Source organism: Rattus rattus, chromosome X, assembly GCF_011064425.1.
Source record: "Rattus rattus isolate New Zealand chromosome X, Rrattus_CSIRO_v1, whole genome shotgun sequence".
In the NCBI taxonomy this organism is placed as follows: Eukaryota; Metazoa; Chordata; class Mammalia; order Rodentia; family Muridae; genus Rattus; species Rattus rattus.
In genome coordinates this window covers 11,216,841-11,235,552 of record NC_046172.1, presented here as the reverse complement: position 1 = coordinate 11,235,552, position 18,712 = coordinate 11,216,841, and the positions used below count along the sequence as shown (strand labels likewise).

The following is an 18,712-nucleotide window of genomic DNA, read 5'->3' as shown; positions in this document are numbered from 1 at the left end:
TCCCTGATGGTATGTGTATTTGCAAGCCCAGGAAAATTTTACATAAGATCATCTGTAACAATGCATTGGTGCATTTATTCTGAGCTGTGCTAGTATTTGTAGCAATGAAAAAATGAATCGTAGCCCAACAAAAATCCCCATGAGTCACTGGTTAAACCAAGACATAAGACAGCAAAATGTCTGCCATAAGTTTCCATATCTTCTCTTTCAAAGATTTGTTTTAATTCCTGGATTTAACTTGTGTTCTGAATCCCTGTCTACTTTATTCTGCAGAAAATATTTTTAAAAGAGAGGAATTTCAACAACTAAGCTGCTTTGTACATTGTCCTTTGCTCAGGAAACAAAATAAATATTCTCTTCATGCCAAAAGGCATTTGCTAATTTTCTTCATCTATGCTTTTAAAACTGTCTTTAAATTTTTTTCTTCCTGTTTTGGAATAGGAAAACGTTTTGGTTCATAGTAGAAAGGTGTGTCTACTTAAAATGTAGTCTTTAAATTAAGATTTATGTTCGTTCTTACTGTCCATTGTTCTATAGAAGCAAATAAATGAAATTTGACAGAAATTAAAATGCCTTATATACAATGCCAGCTCCAGTCAGTGGGGGGGAGGTCTTCTTAATTTCTTCACCCCAACTGCAGCTTACCTTCCACCCATATGATCTTACTTACTTCTCGGACAGCTGAATTTGACTTTAGTCTGAGTAAGAGAATTAATTTGACTTGTGGCACTTACAAATTAGCCAGACCTCAGAACTGACTATCTCAGAGTCAAAGAAAGCCAGTCTCCTCATTCTTTCCCAGTTTGGAAGAGAACTGGGTTAACTTTCTCAGTACTCAGCACAGTTCTGGCCAAAATGTGCTGTTTAAGGTTGTGTGGAAACCTGGGAACAACTCAAGCCCCATGTGTCAGCTCCTAAAATAGGCAAGCCTCTAAGTTATGCTCAAGGAAGCCTTGTTTCTGCCAGCTCTCCAGCAAACTTATTAATAAAGCCAAAGGAGTAAATGATAGCTTTGGAGTAAAATTCACTGGGGACAAACTCCAGCTTGTCTGTCACCAAAATCACATTGCCAGCTTATTTTGTCTGCTTGTGTCATTTACTGTGGAGCTCTAAGCTCTTGGGTACCCTGCACCCCCTTTCTATTCCTACCTAGTTCTGTACCAAATTCCCATTCCTCCCATATACTTGAAACTTGTCTCAGCAAATGGGAAGATAAACTGCCTGAAATTGGGATTCATTTCTTACTTTTTCCCTCTCTCTCTCTCTGGGCAAGTTCCAGGGCCATCTGGTCTGGCTTTCGACATGCTTGTTGCTTTTTGAGAACAATCAGCATTTTCTTTCCATTGTTGTGCACAATCTGGAAATGTGAACAGTATGTCCCTAGAGTGCCCTGCCAAAGCTTGCTTAGCAGAAAGAGTTTTTGGGCTTCTTCTCTCCAGCCCCATAATCTCTGCTCCTTCCAATATGAGGGAACTGAGATTTGATTGGTTTCTTTTGGTTTGTTTTTGAGAGCTAGTTTGCACCCAGAAAAGTACCGGGAGATACCAGAAACAGCATGTGTGAGGTGCCCTGCTACTCCGAAAACATAGACTTAACTTAGTCATGGGCATGTCTAGATCTCACCCTCTCAGCACACCCTATCTGTCCACACAGCGGTTCTCAGAACAGGCACAATAGGATTCAGGAGACACTGCATATTCAGAGGAAGGTGATTTTGCCACCTTTCTTGGCACTCAGCTTTGCCATATCATCCCATTTAGGGTCAGCACTACATCTTTATATGATATTTGTGTATATTCCTTTGTCAGTTGGGTGCCACGGTGGTCTCACTGACGTGAGAAAGAGGACAGAAAGGCAGTAGAAGCCACTGTATTTGTATAAGGACCTTCAATGAATATTTCCTGAGCTCTTTCTTCTCATCCATCATGATGTCGCTCTTCTAGCCTGTATTCAATAGTGGATTCTGCCTGTAGAGTTGTCAATAATAACATTGCGATGGTCAATGTTGGTTGCCAAATTGATTAATTTGAGAACTGACTAGGGAGTGGCTGAGACACTCCACTAAGTATGTCTAGGTGGGTATTTCAGATGGCGATTACAGGAAAGAGACAACCTGATTCTAGGGCGCCTAGATGGAGCAAAACGTGGAAAAGGAGAAATCTAACAACAAAAGCATCCCAACTTCCTTTCTCTATCTCACTCCCTTTTCGCTCAGACTCTCTCCTAGATGCCCCTCTCCTGGACACCATGAAGTAATCCACTCTGCCCTTCCCAGATGAACGGAAGGAAACCATGAGCCAAAATAGATCTTCCTAAGAGTTGTCAAGGTCAAGTATTTTATCGAAGTTTATGAAAAACTGATAAAAAAATACATTTGTGGTTTTACTCTTTCACTTTTTCCTGTACTTTTACTTTGAGTTTTTAAATGATCTTTTATTTATCTGTGTATATTATGTGTGTGCCATGTGTATGTGGTTGCCATCAGAGGACAGAAAAGGACATCAGATGACCCTGGAACAGAGTTGCAGACAGCTAAGCCTACGAACTTGGGTGCTGGGAACTAAATTCAAGCCTATTTCAGGAACAGTGCATATATACTCTCAATCGATGAAGTGTCTCTCTAACCTTCCCTATGCTTTTATAACCAGGTCCCTCTGGTACATTCCCTTGTGATTAAAAAACTTAAAATGATTTTTGTCCTGACCATTGCCCAAAAAAACTAAAAAATAAAAGTCAGGGTCCATTGTTTTCAAACAGATTAAAGCTAAAGCTATGGCATAGGCTATAACTGTTAAAGCAGGGGATTTTACATCTTCATCTCATTTCTTGTCATAACATCAGAGTGATAACAACATGTTACCAGTAAAGACAATGGACAGTGCTGCCATCATGGAAAACCTCCCAAGCCTCGGCCAGGGATGCTATCTCATATTGGTCCCTGGAGGACAGCACCAGATTCAACTCTTGATCTTGCAGTAACTACCTCTGCCTCCCAGAACACTGAGCAATCAAGGAATCCCTATGTTAAAACATTAGGAGTCTGGACTAAGCAGTTTTCTGCAGAATGGGCAGACACAGGCAGGGCAGGACCCAAGTTCCTATAGCCAGCTGCCTTTGGCATCCTAGGACCAAATCACCCCCTTGATTTAGCAACTCCAGCACAGACAACATGGGGACATGATCACAGGCATGGCTCTGTGCAACCTTAAGCAAGTCAAGTGAGGTCTCTGCTTTCGTCCATAGAAAAGGGGAATAGGGAGGAGTTAGGGAAAGGAGCTAAGGGTGAATATGAAGAAAACACATTGCGGGAAAATTTCAAAGAGCAAATACAATTCTATTTTAAAACAGTGTGGGATTGGGTTTTAATGTTCCTTGAGAGCAGGGTCCGAGAGCTCTCATGGTTTAAGAGTAAATGATCCTCTGCAACGGTGGTGTTCAAGCACTTACAGAGGAACGTCAGAACAATATCAGTACTTCAGAGATTCAGGCTCCAGTGGCAGTCAGTACGGGAAAAACTGCCCTACAGCTAGGTGTCCCAAGGTCTAAAGAGACAGCAGAATCCAAAAGTGCAATTTGGTTTTAGGTCTGCCGGATCTCATGGTTCTACCTTCTAAGTGCCTTCCTCCTAGTGCTGATGCTTCTGATCGGAGGACAGTGGTTTTGAGTATAAAGATACTAAACTCCTTCCTACATTAACTCCTGAAGCAGCTTTTCCATCTTCAGCTCACTCCAGAACTACCTTCACTGGCTTTTATAGAAGTAGATTGTTGGGCTCAACTCTGGAGTTTCTAAGCTTTCCAGTCTCAGATTGGGCAGGAAACTTGCAATTTTGCTAATGCTGCTTCCAGACAGTGATCCTGGATCTCCAGCAGGAAAATCATCTGAATGCTTTTAGAATCCTGTTGGCCTCCTCCAGATGCCTCTTTTTCAGGCTAGCTAAGTCAGAATCTCTAAGGTAGGTTACTGAAAGGTACCCAGGTGGCAATTACACATAGCTATGGTGAAGATTCACTGTCCCTAGGGAAGTAAGTGGTCATGAACAGAGAGGTTAATTTACTTCCCCAGGGCCACTGAAAGATGTCTAAAGACATTTCTTATAGCTACAACTAGGCTGGTGCACGGAGCCATATTGGATTTGGGCCTAGCCGCTTTTTGACTGCTTGGCTCAAAGTGGCTAGGTGACTCTGGGCTGTTTGGCCACAGATATTCACCCCTAAGATGACTGCCATAAGTCTTAAGATTGTTGGACAAAGCCTGGTCTTTGTTATCCTCATTGGAAATAAAGCTGCAGTTGTGTTAATACAGAATTGTAGACTAGAGTCATGGAAGTATTTTAAAAAGAAACCTGGTAAAACATATCTTATTCCAAACAACAGTTAAATTGGTTATTACAAAATACTGATATTTGGCCTATCACATATACAAATTTTTCAGGCAAAGTTGGTAATTTTACTCTTGCATGCTTTTTGTATTTCCTATAAATTTGTGCATGCAACCCATAGGAAATGCGCTTACTGTATTTATAGGTGGTTCATCTAATGAAAAGGCTATATATGATTGGATCACTTGTTTATTCTCTTCTGAGTTTCTGCTGTTCAGCACAGATTATTAAATTCCATGCTTTAGCCACTGTTTTTAAAATGTTAAAAAAATCAAGCTTTCAATTCATATACTGATAGCCAATGTGTGGCTTGTGGTTTACAATTGATTTCAATTACTTAATGCTTTATTAGAGGCAAGTTTTCTACATGAAATCAGTGAGTGATTTCAGTGTGAATTGTCTGACAACGCACTGTCCTTTCAGTGCTCTGGCCCAGACAACTAAACAAAACCATTGACCCAGCTCTTTGAAAGTGATAATGGAGTTGATAACACTCCCTCACAAAAAGAGGAAGACTCCATTTGCTTACTTTCATCCTCACCTTACCAGCTCAGGGATTTCTAGTACGACTGAATCTGGATGCTTATGTTTAGGTAAATAAAATTTGTGAGGTGCTAGAGAAATGGCTTAGTGGTTAAGAACACTAAGTACTGTTACTTTATAGGACATTTAAGAACTCAAACTGGATTGCCTGGGCTCCTTAACAAGGGAGGACAATGATACCAGACAGATTGTAGGCCTTACATAAGAACAATTAGTCAAAAAATCTCATTCTTTATATATCCAAAACAATAATGCTGGAGACAATAATTTGGTATAAAAGTCAATTTATAGATACAAGTGCTCAGTGTCCTCAATTTAATCCTTGAGGACTTATCTTAATAAATAATATCTTAACTATATCTTAATAAATAAAAAATGGGGGTTACATCCCTGTATGCTATACAATTATTTAATAATACTCTTTTTATTTCCAATTTTAAAATCTGTATGCCAGGGAAAACTCTGAGTTTATGGCACCCTACAACTAGGCATACTTCTGCCTAGGTGAAATAGAAAGATTCACATATTGACATGATCCTGTTCAGATATTTTATATGGGGAAGAGGGAATCTTTGTGTTTTTTCTACAGGATGCTACAGGAGTGTGCCAGCTGCCTGAGTGGCTGGTGAGACTTGCTGATCCTGGGAGCATGAAGATTCAGCTCTCCTGGTTCGGGTCCCTGGAGTCATTCCTGTGTCCTTGGAGGAATATGGAGGATTCCCACTCATCTTTGTCATCACAGAAATTCTGGGCGTTGCTGCAGTCATTGTGTCCCGCCCCACTGCGGCCTGTGCTCCAACCTCTGTGCACTACTGCTTGTTCCAGAGAAGACCCGATCCTGGAACTGTCCTGGGAAAGACCTTGGCACTTTTAAAGCTGCTATTGTAGCAGAAATTACCTGCAGCCATTGTGTCTGCAGTGTCTGGAGTTACCCTCCCCAATCTTTCTGGAGTAGTTGCTAACAATTGGGAAATCTAAATTTTATTACAGGAGAGGCTTGACTAGGCCTTTGGTGGTATGGCCATAGCAGCTGAGGAAAACCAGATGAGGTGCCCACTACTTATCAGAGAGGCTCTATTTCCACAATCTCTCTATTAATGCCATCTGGCTCCTACTCTTCGCCCTGGGCTCAAGTAAGAGGAATGAGAAGATGATCCAATGTAGCTATCCTCAGGGATGGGCAACTTCCCTCTGACCTTGACTCAATCTAAGGCAGGAACCTTGGGGGCGACAAGGGTGATCCTATGACAGATAAGGCTGGGGTTTGAGAGGTCGATCCTAAGACAGAGGTGGCTACACCCCGCTTAAATGTACGGGCCAGTCAAATGCTCCTCTGCCCAGTTTCTCCACCAATAACACACACGATAGCCCAGAACGTGTGTGTTACAGCATAAGTTCATTCCTAGCCATTGGGGTGCAGTCCTAACTGCAGAGGGTCGCCATGGCGAGCTGGGCACTCTGTGAGGCATGTCTGATCTCTCAGACCACTTCTTCCACCTAATGGTTTTTTTTTATAAAAGAAAAATGGAGGAGATGCACGGAGCCATATTGATTTAAATAGCCGCTTTTTGACTGCTTGGCTCAAAGTAGCTAGGTGACTCTGGGCTGTTTTGCCACAGAGACTCACCCCTCAGATGACTGCCATAAGTCTTAAGATTGTTGGATAAAGCCTCTCCCATGAATTTACGGCACAGGAGTATAACATTCAAGGGATGCCTCAGCTCGAGCAGATACCAGTTATCTCCTCAGTCAACACCCAGTGTCTCCACCACCTGACCTCATCGCCTGACTTCTTTGCCTCCAGCTATCACTGCCTATACCCTCATCTCCCCCCTTCATATTTCACAGTCACTCCCCCCCTACCTGAAAGCCTTAAAGCTGTAACGTTCATCCCAATAAACGAGACCTTGACAACAGAATCTTGCTTGGTCTCCTTCTTCTCTCGCCCCCCATTTAGGCCCAAGGGTAGTGCCCCTTCGGGACCCTGAATAACTGGGTCCCCGCTGGCGGGGACAGGCTGGGGCCAGGGTGCGAGGATAGTGTCACTTAGCGGGTAAAATCCAAGAATATTGTTAAATATTGCAAGGAGTAAAGGACCACAACAAAAATTGTCTGGCCCCAAAAGTCTGTTGTTCCAATGTTCAGAAACCTTCTCTTACAGGATCAACCCCAGGCCTCAATCCCAAGACCTGTTGAGTTCAAGTCTGTATTTTACTCAAGGTCCCCAGAGAATTTGAGAAAAATTGAGAAGCAGTACCTGAGGTTAGTGACCCACTATTTGAAGACCTTAAAATCCTCAGAGGGCCTATGAAAATGCCCTCAGCCCCACTTCCAGGATTTTCAATTCGGGGAGCAGAGGGGAATATGAGAATTCATACTTCTAGTGAGTTCCCAGGAGCAGCAGCAGCCGGTCTAGAAACTGACAACAACCAGCTGGAAGCCGGTTGGATCGAAGTCAGCTAAGATAGAGACTGAGGTCTAAGGTTGATGGGCTTAGGACCTGAGGGGTTACTGAATGCAATGCTGTCTGTTTAGGTTGCGAACATGGGACACTGTTGTTTCCTTTAATGTGTGTTATACTAACAAAGACCCATTGTTTCTTTCCAAAGGTGTGGACCCTGAGGTCTGTGATATTTTCTTACCTACACAGGAGGCTGGTCGGCCACTCCAGGCCTTGTTGTCCATACATGTGACTGTCCGTTCCCCTTTCAATGTATATCCCGGTGAGCAATAGTACTCACACCGAGAGTTAAAGTAGGCGCCATCGACACACTTAAACCCTCCATTTGCTGGCATGGTGAGAGTAGGACATCGCTTTTCTGTAAAGGATAGAGTGAGACATCCAGTATGTCTTAGTTTTTGTCCAAAAGTTCAGAAGTCAGACACTCAGAAAACATGCAGTGAACAGTTTAGGGCAATAAAACATGTGGCATTAAAAGTATAACATGTGACATTAATCAATATAACCTGTGCCACTAATCAGCAAAATATGTGGAATCTGCCTATGTGCCACACAGAAGACAGGACGCTTCCTATCATAATAGGTAGCTTTGACTGGAATTCAGCCACAACACTGTCTTAGACTGAAGTCCCCAGAAGCAAACCCCAAGAGAAGGAAGAAAGTGTTGCCAGAGGTAGACCAGTGGGAAAAAGGAGAAAGAGGAGAATGGTAATCAGGGCCCCATCAAGAGATGGTGGAGAGCAGAGTCAGCTTCAGCTTGTTCCTTCAAAAGTATCCAGGAGGGAAGATGGCGGTTCCCATTCAAACCCCGCACCCGGAAATACCCTTTACCAGCCATTCGTTGGGCAGAACTTCCTGTGGGAAAGCTTTTCTCGTCTATGGAAAAACTAAAGCTGGGCAGATGATTCACACTTGTAATTCTAAGATGCAGGAGACTGAGACAGTTGACAATAAACAAACAAGTAAACCGGAAGTGGGTAGAAAAGCAGCAGCAGGTACGTTTTCGGAAAGAGGTTTTCTTCTTTCTCTGAAGAAGGCAAGTGTGACCGTGTCTGGTGACACTGGCCTGTAATCCCAGCTACTTAGAAGACTGAGGCAGGAAGATGGCAAGTTCAAAGCTAGCGTGGGCTACACGTAGCCGTTTCCATCGGCCTTTTGACTTGGTGAGACCCTGTCTTAACATAAAGCTTTCGTTTCGTCCTTTGTTTACTTTTCCCCCTAAAGCTAGGAATACAACAGACTTTCTCAGCATTTGCCAGGCCCTGGGCTCACATCCCAGTTCTAGGGGAAAATGGAAACAAGAAATCCAACCACAAGGCCCTCAGAAGATACCAGGAGCCAGGAACAGGTCACAGGGAAATGTGGTGAAACATTGCTAAGTGTATACTACGAAGATCCTGTTAGTACATCCCGTCATATTCTGAACCACTTGACTATAGTCCTGAGTAGTGATTTCCTCAACCATATGTATCATGTACCATGCAAAACTTGAATGTATGTTGAAGACTTGGAAAACATTGGGTGATCAATAAGGCATGGCAACTTTGTATATAATGAAGACATCCAAAATAGGCTTCACTGTACCATCTACAGTCTTAATACAGAAGAACTTGTCATGAAGGGGAACATGTCATTAGTCTGCCTGCCTCTGGAGTTAGCCAGCAAGCAAGGAACTATACAGGTGAGCTTTGAGACATTGCTCCTGAAATGCAACATCAACTTCTTCCAGGATTACTCCATTACACAGAGGTAACTGTGTGACTCTCCTTGCATCCCTAAATCTACTCTTTAGTACATTTATTGTGTGTGTGTGTGTGTGTGTGTGTGTGTGTGTGTGTGTGTGATTTTCTTTTCTTTACCTCCTACCAAGTAGGACCCAGGTTAGAACCTTCTTGTACCCATCTCTTGTCTTTTCACCTCTACCCTAGTTACCTGTACAAGCCCTGGAAGTTTCTTTACTACTAAAGAACCAGCAACTCTTTAGAACCTTGTATTTACTGAACAAATATCACTGGTGGCCTTTAAAACCTATCTATTCTTCCCCCAAACAGTATACCATACCCTTCTTTGAAAAAGGAGCACACACCCACTCTGTTACATTATAGAAATCGACTGGCTTTAAATCACCACTTGGTGAAGAGCTCATCTCATAGCAAGGCAGTTTTGATCCTGAAGACTCAACACAGGTCTAGTCTACTCACGTTTGCAGATGACCTTATCCGACCAGCGCCTGTTTGACTGGCAGACGAGCTGGGAAGAGCCATGAAGCTCGTAGCCCTTCCTGCAGCGAATGTCACACCTGGTCCCCAGGGCTGTTTTGTAATATCCCCCAGGAGGAGCCCTGCAGTACACATCCCCATATTTCACCTTGATGGGAGAGCACCACGGAGTGTCTACAGTTAGAAACAAACAAAGGGAGAGATAAGAAGCGACAGGTTTAGACAATGCAGCCCTTCACTCTGCACTCCCAGGTTGGCCACAGGCCAGATTCTGAACTTGCAATGCTGTCCTGTGTATTAGGAATCTCTAGATAAGAAGGATACAGCTGTGAGACTGAGTACCAGACATAATGAAATATGAATCCAAATTCCTTTAAATAGTTGTTGGATGTGGGCAAGCTACCTCAACTTTCTGAGTCGATACCTATGCCAATAACAGGCAAATGTTAGGTATAAAGACTGTATGTATGTCCATTACCTAGCACAATGCTAGAATGAAGTAAATGTTCAATAAGCTTTTGTTCTTTCTAGTAGTTCCCTTGTACTAATTTGAACTAAGCTGTGCCATATGTGTTATGTGTTCATAACAGTGTGTCATTTTGGCTTACACTCATGGAACGATTGCTCCAAGTAAGGAAACAATCACCCTTTTCACATGGCTGCTGTTATACCCTATTTAGGTTAAGAGTGACACCCCCCAGATGAAAACTTTGATTTTGGTTTTATAGTTGCCGTGTTGGCTAGTTTTTGTGAACTTGACACAAACTGGAGTCACCCAGAAAGAAGAAACTTTAATTGGGGAATTGTCTCCATCAGATTGGCCTATGGGCATGTCTATGGGGTACTTTCAAGATTAACTATTAATGGCCCAAATTATGGGAGCAGGTGGTGCCAACTCTGAGCAGGTAATCCTGGATGTTATGCATAAGAAAGCAAGTGGATTGAGCTATGGAAAACAAGCCAGTTGGCAGAATTCCTGGAGAGTCTCTGCTTGACTTCCTGCTTTGGCTTTCCCTGCTGGTGGACTATAACCTGTAAGCTCTCCGAAAGAGCCTTTTCCTCCCCCAGTTGCTTTGCTCAGTGTTTCATCATGGCAACAGAGAAGTAAACTAGGACAACTGCCCAAAGCATACCTAGGGTGTCATTAAATAAAGCTGAACCTCTCCCCTGTCTTTGGAACATACTCTCTTGAGAACCAAGTGAGGGAACCTTTCATGCAAAGAAGGGCAAGGCTACCTTCTTTGTGGAGGAGTTCCTGAAGCAGCCAGTCCATGTGTCTCTGGGCTATCTGGGGGTCGGGGACAAGTCCCCTCAAGTCTGGGGGTGGGTGTAGAGTTAATGCACTGAACCAGAGCTACTTTCCTATAGCTGCCTGGCTGGCTCGTCATTCCCCACCTGTACTACTAGTATATGGAGTAAGTTCGCCATCATGTGGCCAAAAAGGAACACAGGCCTCCTTCCACTTCCCAAGGATACTCACCTAAGGATGTGCTTCCCACTGCCCATCAGCCCTGCTACAGGATCCTGTCTGGGTTTTGGCAGTAGAACACTTTTTTTACTCTGATGCTTCCAGGTTTCCTTTGGCTAATACTTCTATCATATAATGGTTTTCAGAAAGTGGTGAGGGGGTTGGAAATTTAAGACTCAAGTAATATTCCCTGGATGTCCTGGATAGAGATGATAACGATTTACCCTAGAGTTTATTTATTCATGTCCACTGCGTGGATTCAGATGTGCAGAGCACACATCAGGCCTACAGTCCACTGTCTGGATTCAGATGTGCAGAGCACACATCAGGCCTACAGGCCTTCCTGGAACACTTCCTTTCTGGAAGATTTTATAATGCAGTCTACACGTACTGTGTATATTTATGACCTATGTGAGTAAGATCTATGTGTGTTTCCACATATAACAAATTCAAATTCATGCATAGCAGCATGCAATTAGCATATTTTTCTCCCTTATTTGGACTCTTCAAATTCTTCTGTTGGTGCTGACTACACCCCCAAAAGCTGTGCTGTTTTCACCATAGGGAGGAAAACACCTCTTGTATTCATTTATTTGCAAAAGGTATTTAATTTTTTATTATCGTCCAAAACATCTCTTTGGAAGGTATTTGAACAGTTTATCAGTTCTGTAGTAATGAGGATGGGAATGTGAGTGTGCGTGGTTTGAATTGAAAATGCAGACAAGCACCGTGGGTTAGTCAAAGTGAATTAACACGGTGTTTAACATAGAGGCTTAGAGAAGGAAGAGCTTGTACCGTTGCAGTTAAGACAAGGTTTATCAAGTAGACATCCAAACTGATTAATCGGGAAAGCCTTTGCATCTCCCGGGGCCAATGTGATAAATACTCTAATTAAATGGAGTCCGTGGGGCTGGCAGCATGGTGCAGCAGGCTAATGAGGAACTACTAGTGCATTGTGGATGTGAGCCAAAACAACTGTTCAGACTCGAGTGCAGCCTGGGGAAGGGACATGGGACTCACTCCCTACTCTCTCTAACCTTGGTGCCGTCTTCTTATAAACACTCTATAAACACTGGGTAATTCTGACACATCTTTATGCACCTTCCCCTTCCGTCAAGTAGTGTGAATATACTATGGTATCCTAAGCAAAACCATAAACCTTTATTCTGTCCCCAGCCCTCAAATAAGTAAATAGATAACGATCGAACAAGTAAATAAGATGCGTCATACTGGGAATTTGATGTATCCTAGTTAATCTTTCTTCTTTTAAATTTGACTTAATGCAAATCAGTTATTGATCAGTTATTGATTATATTCTCTGTGCCAGATGCTCGGAGGAGCTTAATATGCCATAGCTAAAGTCTCAGTTAATCTTGGTTGACCCTAAGTTTTAAAATGAATGACACTTAAAAGCTCAGGTGTTATTCTTGAATAGAGCACTTTCTTGCATGAATAAGGCCCTAGGTTCAATCTTATCATAGCAGCAATAACAAAAAGAAAAGAAAACCCTTAACTCTCTATTGTAAAAGTTTAAGGTGTATAGCATCTTTTGATATGTGTGTATATACATATAAAATGTATAGTGTGATGATTCCTACGGTCAAGCCATCTAACTGACAACAAATAATTTATCATGAAAACATTTATTTTTAGACATTCAGGTCAGACTCTGGGATAGGCATATTTTTGGATATATTATTTACTTTCTATCTTGCAAGGCTATGACGTGAGGAGAGGACACCAAGCACAGTGAACTAAGGATACACTACATTGGACGTGGGTCTACTCACATTGCATGTATGCTAGAACTCTTTTTAAACTAGGGACTCACAAAGAGCTTTAAAAAATACTTTCAGGAAGTCTTATGAATCAGAGCATCTCCTTACCCCAAACATTTGACTAGAAATTTGTTATTGGTTTAATTGCTTAATGTCCATACCAAAGGTAGGAACTACTGTATTGGAAATCAAAGCAAACATGGAAACACACCTAGGCACAGACGCCAGTCATTGTTTAGAAAGATTTCCCCCTTCTGAGGAAAACAACTGAAGGACAGTCTTTTAGCAAAGGCTGACCAGAACTATTTCAATTCTGATAGCTCACAATTGTCACAACAGTCTAGGGTAGTATTTTCCTGACAGAGTGTGAATGCATTTCTTGGACCAAATGTCAAAATGAAACTTTACCAGATTGTTTCCTTGAGAGTTTTCCTCAGCAGTAAGAAGAAGCTGTTCCAGACAAAAAGTGGTTAAATTTACCTTCATTTCTGCCCCGAGCTCCCAGGCTTCAGGGAAACAGGAAGTAGTTGCGGATAGACTTACCTGAGCGGCTTCCTTAGGCTTTAGATACCTGCTGGGAGTGGGTATTGGGGGATCTGTGTAGAGTTCGATTTCCTATTGTTAAGTTAAAATTCCTTTCAGCCACAGCACATTTTACTTATCATTTTAGGAGCCACACTGGGCTCGAAAAGAGCATGAGATAAGCTCATGAAAATCAAGGTTTCCCCTTCTTCCACTCAGTACATTAGCAGCACTGAGCGCAGCATCCACCTTGGGTGGTTTGCTCTGCACAGTGCTGGCTGTAATGTATGAATCAGGCTTGATTTTCGCTATCATCAGCTACAGCTTGCCTTGGCAGAAGTGAGGACAGGAAAGAAATTTAGGAGAATAAAATGACCACGGGGTGCCGAAAGGCGGCACTCCTGAGACTTCTTTTTTTCCTTCCCTTTGTTTTCCTATTGGAAGGACCAGTGCCTAAGCACATTTAATTTTAAATATTTATTTTCCTGGACAGGCAATTAGAATGCCAATGTGTTGTCTGGTCACTTTATTACAGTCTGCTCTGCGAAGCCTTAAAGGAAAACCAGGCATCAGCAGGTACTTGTCAGCACATAAGCAAAGCATTCACCTTTATAGAGAGAGTGTGAAGACCAGACTCCATCGTCTTCTAGTGGTGAATCTCCAGATCCTACAAGAAAAACAAAGAACAGGGACTGCAGCAGGAAAAGCCACACAGTATGGGCGCACATTTCAAAGCATTGCGTTGGCATCGTCCATGCAAGGGGTGCTATTAGGCTGCAGAGCCAAGAGCAGAAGCTTCTGTGGCCATTCATGAACGGACAGGGACCTCTCAGAGTGAACCTGGCTCGGCTGTGGTGGCTAGAGCCAATCAAAATGAGCCTCATACTGCTTTTGGAATCACCACTGGGCCGTATGAAATTCTGGAATCGGGAAAGAGAAAGAAAGTCAACTTCACTCTGAGACGATGCCAATGTATATGAAGCTCATGCCAGAGCAGACATCATAAAATGTGTGTGACTCAGACCCAACCCACAGCTCCTCCAGTAGACAAAGATAACCAAGTAGAGCCTTGTGTTTGTAGTACCTAAAATAAGTCCATCTGCAGAAATGAATTTGGACGGAGACCAAGAAGGGAAATCAAATGCCTTATCATAATGACAATAGAAATATACAGCTGCCTTGGGAGATCTGTACTGAAACTGAAGACTTGGTTGATTCAGAGTTGCCCACCTAGATGAGGCTAGAGTGAAATTTCTCAAGCTCTCTTACTGTCCTCAAATCCCATAGGCTGGGGTGAGGGAGAGACAGTATGATTTGAAAGGAACTCATTTGGAAGTTAAAGTCAAGTCAGTTGAGGATCTTAGATATGAATTCCTATGGGGAGTGGATCTTTAACCCTTGAAGCAGTCAGCAAGTCTCAGGCTTCAACATAGCAAGTAGGTATTTTATTCTGATCACCAACCCTTACCTCAGCACCATCTTAGCCACAGATTTACTTCCCACTGAAACTGAAAAGGTAAAGCTCTCCAAGGAGCTTGCTTATTCAAATCTCCATCAGGGTGAGCTCATAATTAATGACCCCCATTTCACTGGTGTTCTTCAGGAGAGATGGAGAACACAGAAACAAAAAGGCGAGAAGGGCAGCTGCAATGCGACCATTTGGAGAAAATTCCCCAACCAGAGGAAGTCATTCCTGTGTTCTGCTTAGTAGATTTCTGTACCTGAGCCCTTGGCTACCCAGTCTGAGCAAAGTTACAGACTTTTCATTGCTCCGTGTCAAATAGTAAACATGTGGACATGGAACCTAGAAATGCAACCCAGGAATGTAAATCAAAAATCTGGTATCGGATCCCTTGATACAGCAAGCAGTATTCCAGCACTGTAAGTCTATCCCAAGGAAATGACAAAATTCCATGTGAGTCTTGAATCATGCAAATTTTAAATAGAGCAACATCATGAGCAGTGAACACACACACACACACACACACACACACACACACACACAAAATCTGGTTTGCACCCCAGTTAAGTGATGCAGAGGATTCAGCATGAACTGGCACCCACCCATTCCATGAACTTTTAGTCTGTACTGCCTTATTTAGTTTTTTCTGTTCTGAACAAGATCTGGGCACAGCTTCTCCATTTAGACATTGTTTCTTGGAGCTACAGATTACATCCTTTTCTCCATGATTTTCCCCAGTGCAATCATATTCATGTAGCTCACTTTAACTGTCCCTTTGTGCTTATGAAAAACCCATTACTTCCAGCCTCCAACTTTCAAAGCCTAGAACTTTAACAGTGCGTATGGCTCCAAAACACACTGAGAATGTAGCCCCCAAAGCACAGATCCTGCTGGTCTTAGAATGAGTTGTATTTCCTATTAGGAGCAATTCCTTTAATTCTACATACCCAAGTTTCTGAACCAAGCCTGAAGAAGTCAATCATTTGCACTAATTCTAAGACTATATGGATGTCTGGCATGTAACTGACAATTGTCCTGAACAACCAAAAATATGATCAAATATGTCCTTCAGGGTTGATCTTTTCTATAATAAAACATGTCAACAATCAAGCCAACATTCCCAGGTCTTACTCTTCTGTGGGTCCTAAGAAAAGAAACCTCATGAGTCTTCACTGAGTCTTCAGAGAAGAGGGACCCTCAATTGAGAAAATACCTCTGTAAGATTAGGTTGTAGGCAAACCTTTAGGGCATTTTTCTTAATTACTGATCAGTGTGGGAGGGCTCAGACCATAACCTTCTGTCAGATGTAAAGATTTTTTTTCTCCCATTCTGTAGTCTGCCTTTTTGATTAAATAGAGTCCTTTGTTTCTAGTGGCTGTGATGGCAGCAAGTGAGGTGCCATGTCCCCTCTCTAATATGGTAGGGTAGACAGAATGCGAGACATTGGTAGTGGTGGTAGTCAAAGAAACAGCACTTTGATAACCTCAGGGTGACAGGAGCAGAGTGATAATGACCACTGATACAGTCCTCCTCACTTCCCTCTGATTTTGTAAGTCTGTTACTCTTTCCATTAATTTCCTTCTGCCCCAAGTGCCTAGTGATGGTTATGTTTCTTACCTTCAACCCTAGCAAAGATTTAAGGGGACCAACTCAGAGATGGGTGTGTGTTTTCTGCTGCTACAGTTTGGGTTCTGAAATGTCCTCCAAGGTTTGTGTGTCAGAAACTTGGTCCTTGGGGCAGCCGATATTGGAAAGTTGCGAAACTGTTAAGAAATGGCATTGAATGGGAGGGTCCTTAGGGCGTTGGTGGTGAGCCCTTGAGGAAGATTATAGGGCTGTTGGACTCCAGCCACACCTCCCAGGATATTCTTGGAGATCATGAAATGAGCGGCTTTCTCTGGCCCATGCTCTGCCTTGTTGCGGCGGTCCCCAAACAATCATGACAGCTGGCCATGAACCGAAACTGTGAGCCAAGAGAATTCTTTCACTCTTGAAACTGATTTTTATCCTCAAGTATTTCATCACAGTGAGAGAGAATTGAGCAGCTTTCTCTTACCTACAGGGCACTACAGCTGAACTTGTCTTCTATTTCCTAACTAGTTGATCCTTTCACTTAACAGCAAGACGTCTCCTTGGGAGGAGAAAGAACATACGCTGCTAGCCTGCGGCAGGCATTTGCTTACCCTACTTTTTGACGTTTTCTAGCTAATGAATGGTAAAGTGTGGGGTCAAGTCTAGTTCTTCTCACCTCCAAACCATCAGGCTATTTTCCCTAAGCCTTATTGCCTTCTGCTCCTGTGTTTCCACACATGGGATAACAGGCTTTGAGATCACTGACAGGCAAGTGGCCCCTTGAGTAGTGCTAGAGCAAGTATGCATGGCCAAGGTGAAGAAGGGTCTACAGCGTGGCAGAATCTGCTAGTTTAATATCCAGTAGCCATGGTCTCCTTGCTCCTGTTTTGTGAAGTTCTGAGGACCAAATCCAAAGACCTTGCTCACTAGTTGACTCATTCATTCACTCGTTCATTCATTCATTCATTATGTATTAATTTTAATATTGGAGACTGAGCCAAGGAACTGTGTGTATGCCAAGGAAGCACTCTAGCAGTGAGCTATAGCTTCAATGCCTTATGTTTTTATTTTGAGACAGCGTCTTACTAAATTGCCTAGGTTAGCCTTGAACTTGGTCTTTAGACTGCACAGACCTTGAACTTACAGTCTTCCTGGTTCTGCTGTTTATTAAGCTGCTGGAGTTAGAGGCTGGCACCCCCAGATCTGACTAGTCATTTTTTAACAGGTCAGAGGATGGGTTAGCTCTAAGCTACCCTTGTTACAATGAAGAAATCATGGCTCCATGTTCAAATAGATTGACCTTTCCAATAATTGCTTCAGGAAGAGTCATGGAAACTAGTTAGTATTAGGCAGATGGAAATACTCCTGTTTGTGGAGGATCATACTGTAAAGGTGTTCCCTAAGAGAAAAGACATGTTCTGAAGGACAAGACTCTTCCCTTTTTCTCCTCCATGCTTCGGAGAGTATTGCATATGTATAATGATTAAGATTCATTTTGTTAGCATGAGGCACAAATTCTTAGGATTGATTATTTCAGATGAGGATGGGAGAATAGATACATTTAAAAATAATCCTGGCATCTTTGATGGTCACATTTGGCAGCTAAGTAACCTTTAGCTATCAGTTACCTCTGTGCTTATTTTATCAATAATCAATGTCCTTTTGGTTTAAGCTACTGTCCGTAGTACTGTTTGTTGCTTGAAGTGGAATACATCAAACTGACATAAACATGGAGATATCCTATCTGTTATTAATTTAAAAAAATCTTTCAAAGAAAATAAATGGGTATTAGTTGCTACTCTAAGAATATTTCCAGTTTATATTCAACCTGAATATACTATAAAACATCTGGTGACTAGTTTATAAAATAGATATCCCAAGGGAGACAATAAAGTAAAAGACAGACTCAATGTGTTCAGGAAGTTGGGCTTTGTGAAGCAAAGAAGAATCATACACATCAGCTAAAAGTTTTCCACAGAATAAGAAGCGGGGGGTGGGGAAGAGGGCAGGAGGCAGAGAGAAAGGGGGCTTTTCTCATAAGGTTCCTCTATAAAAGGTGATCCTCTATAAAAGGTTAGAAGTCTCTTACTTGAGGCTTAATGCGACACAATCACTTCAGCCTGCATCTGGTTCAGATTAGCACTCTCTGGAGAGAATGCTTCTTCCACACAAAGGCAAATGCTCTGTTGGCTCAGAAATCAGGAATTCTAAGCCATGGGTGACTCTGTCCCTTAGCTAGACCTAAGGCCAATTCTATTTGTAATTCTGCTTTCCTTGCAGGAAGTTCTAATTCAAAAGATGTTTTT

At 42.5% G+C, this 18,712-nt stretch overlaps 1 protein-coding gene across 1 annotated transcript in view; it reads right to left on the bottom strand.

Moving 5' to 3' along the window:
• Positions 1-18,712, bottom strand: part of Srpx (sushi repeat containing protein X-linked) — a 74,669-nt gene that overhangs the window by 18,242 nt on the left and 37,715 nt on the right. The window contains 3 exon segments of the mRNA XM_032890401.1: positions 7,567-7,743; positions 9,587-9,778; positions 13,980-14,039. Of these exon segments, the coding sequence (XP_032746292.1) occupies positions 7,567-7,743; positions 9,587-9,778; positions 13,980-14,039 (429 nt within the window).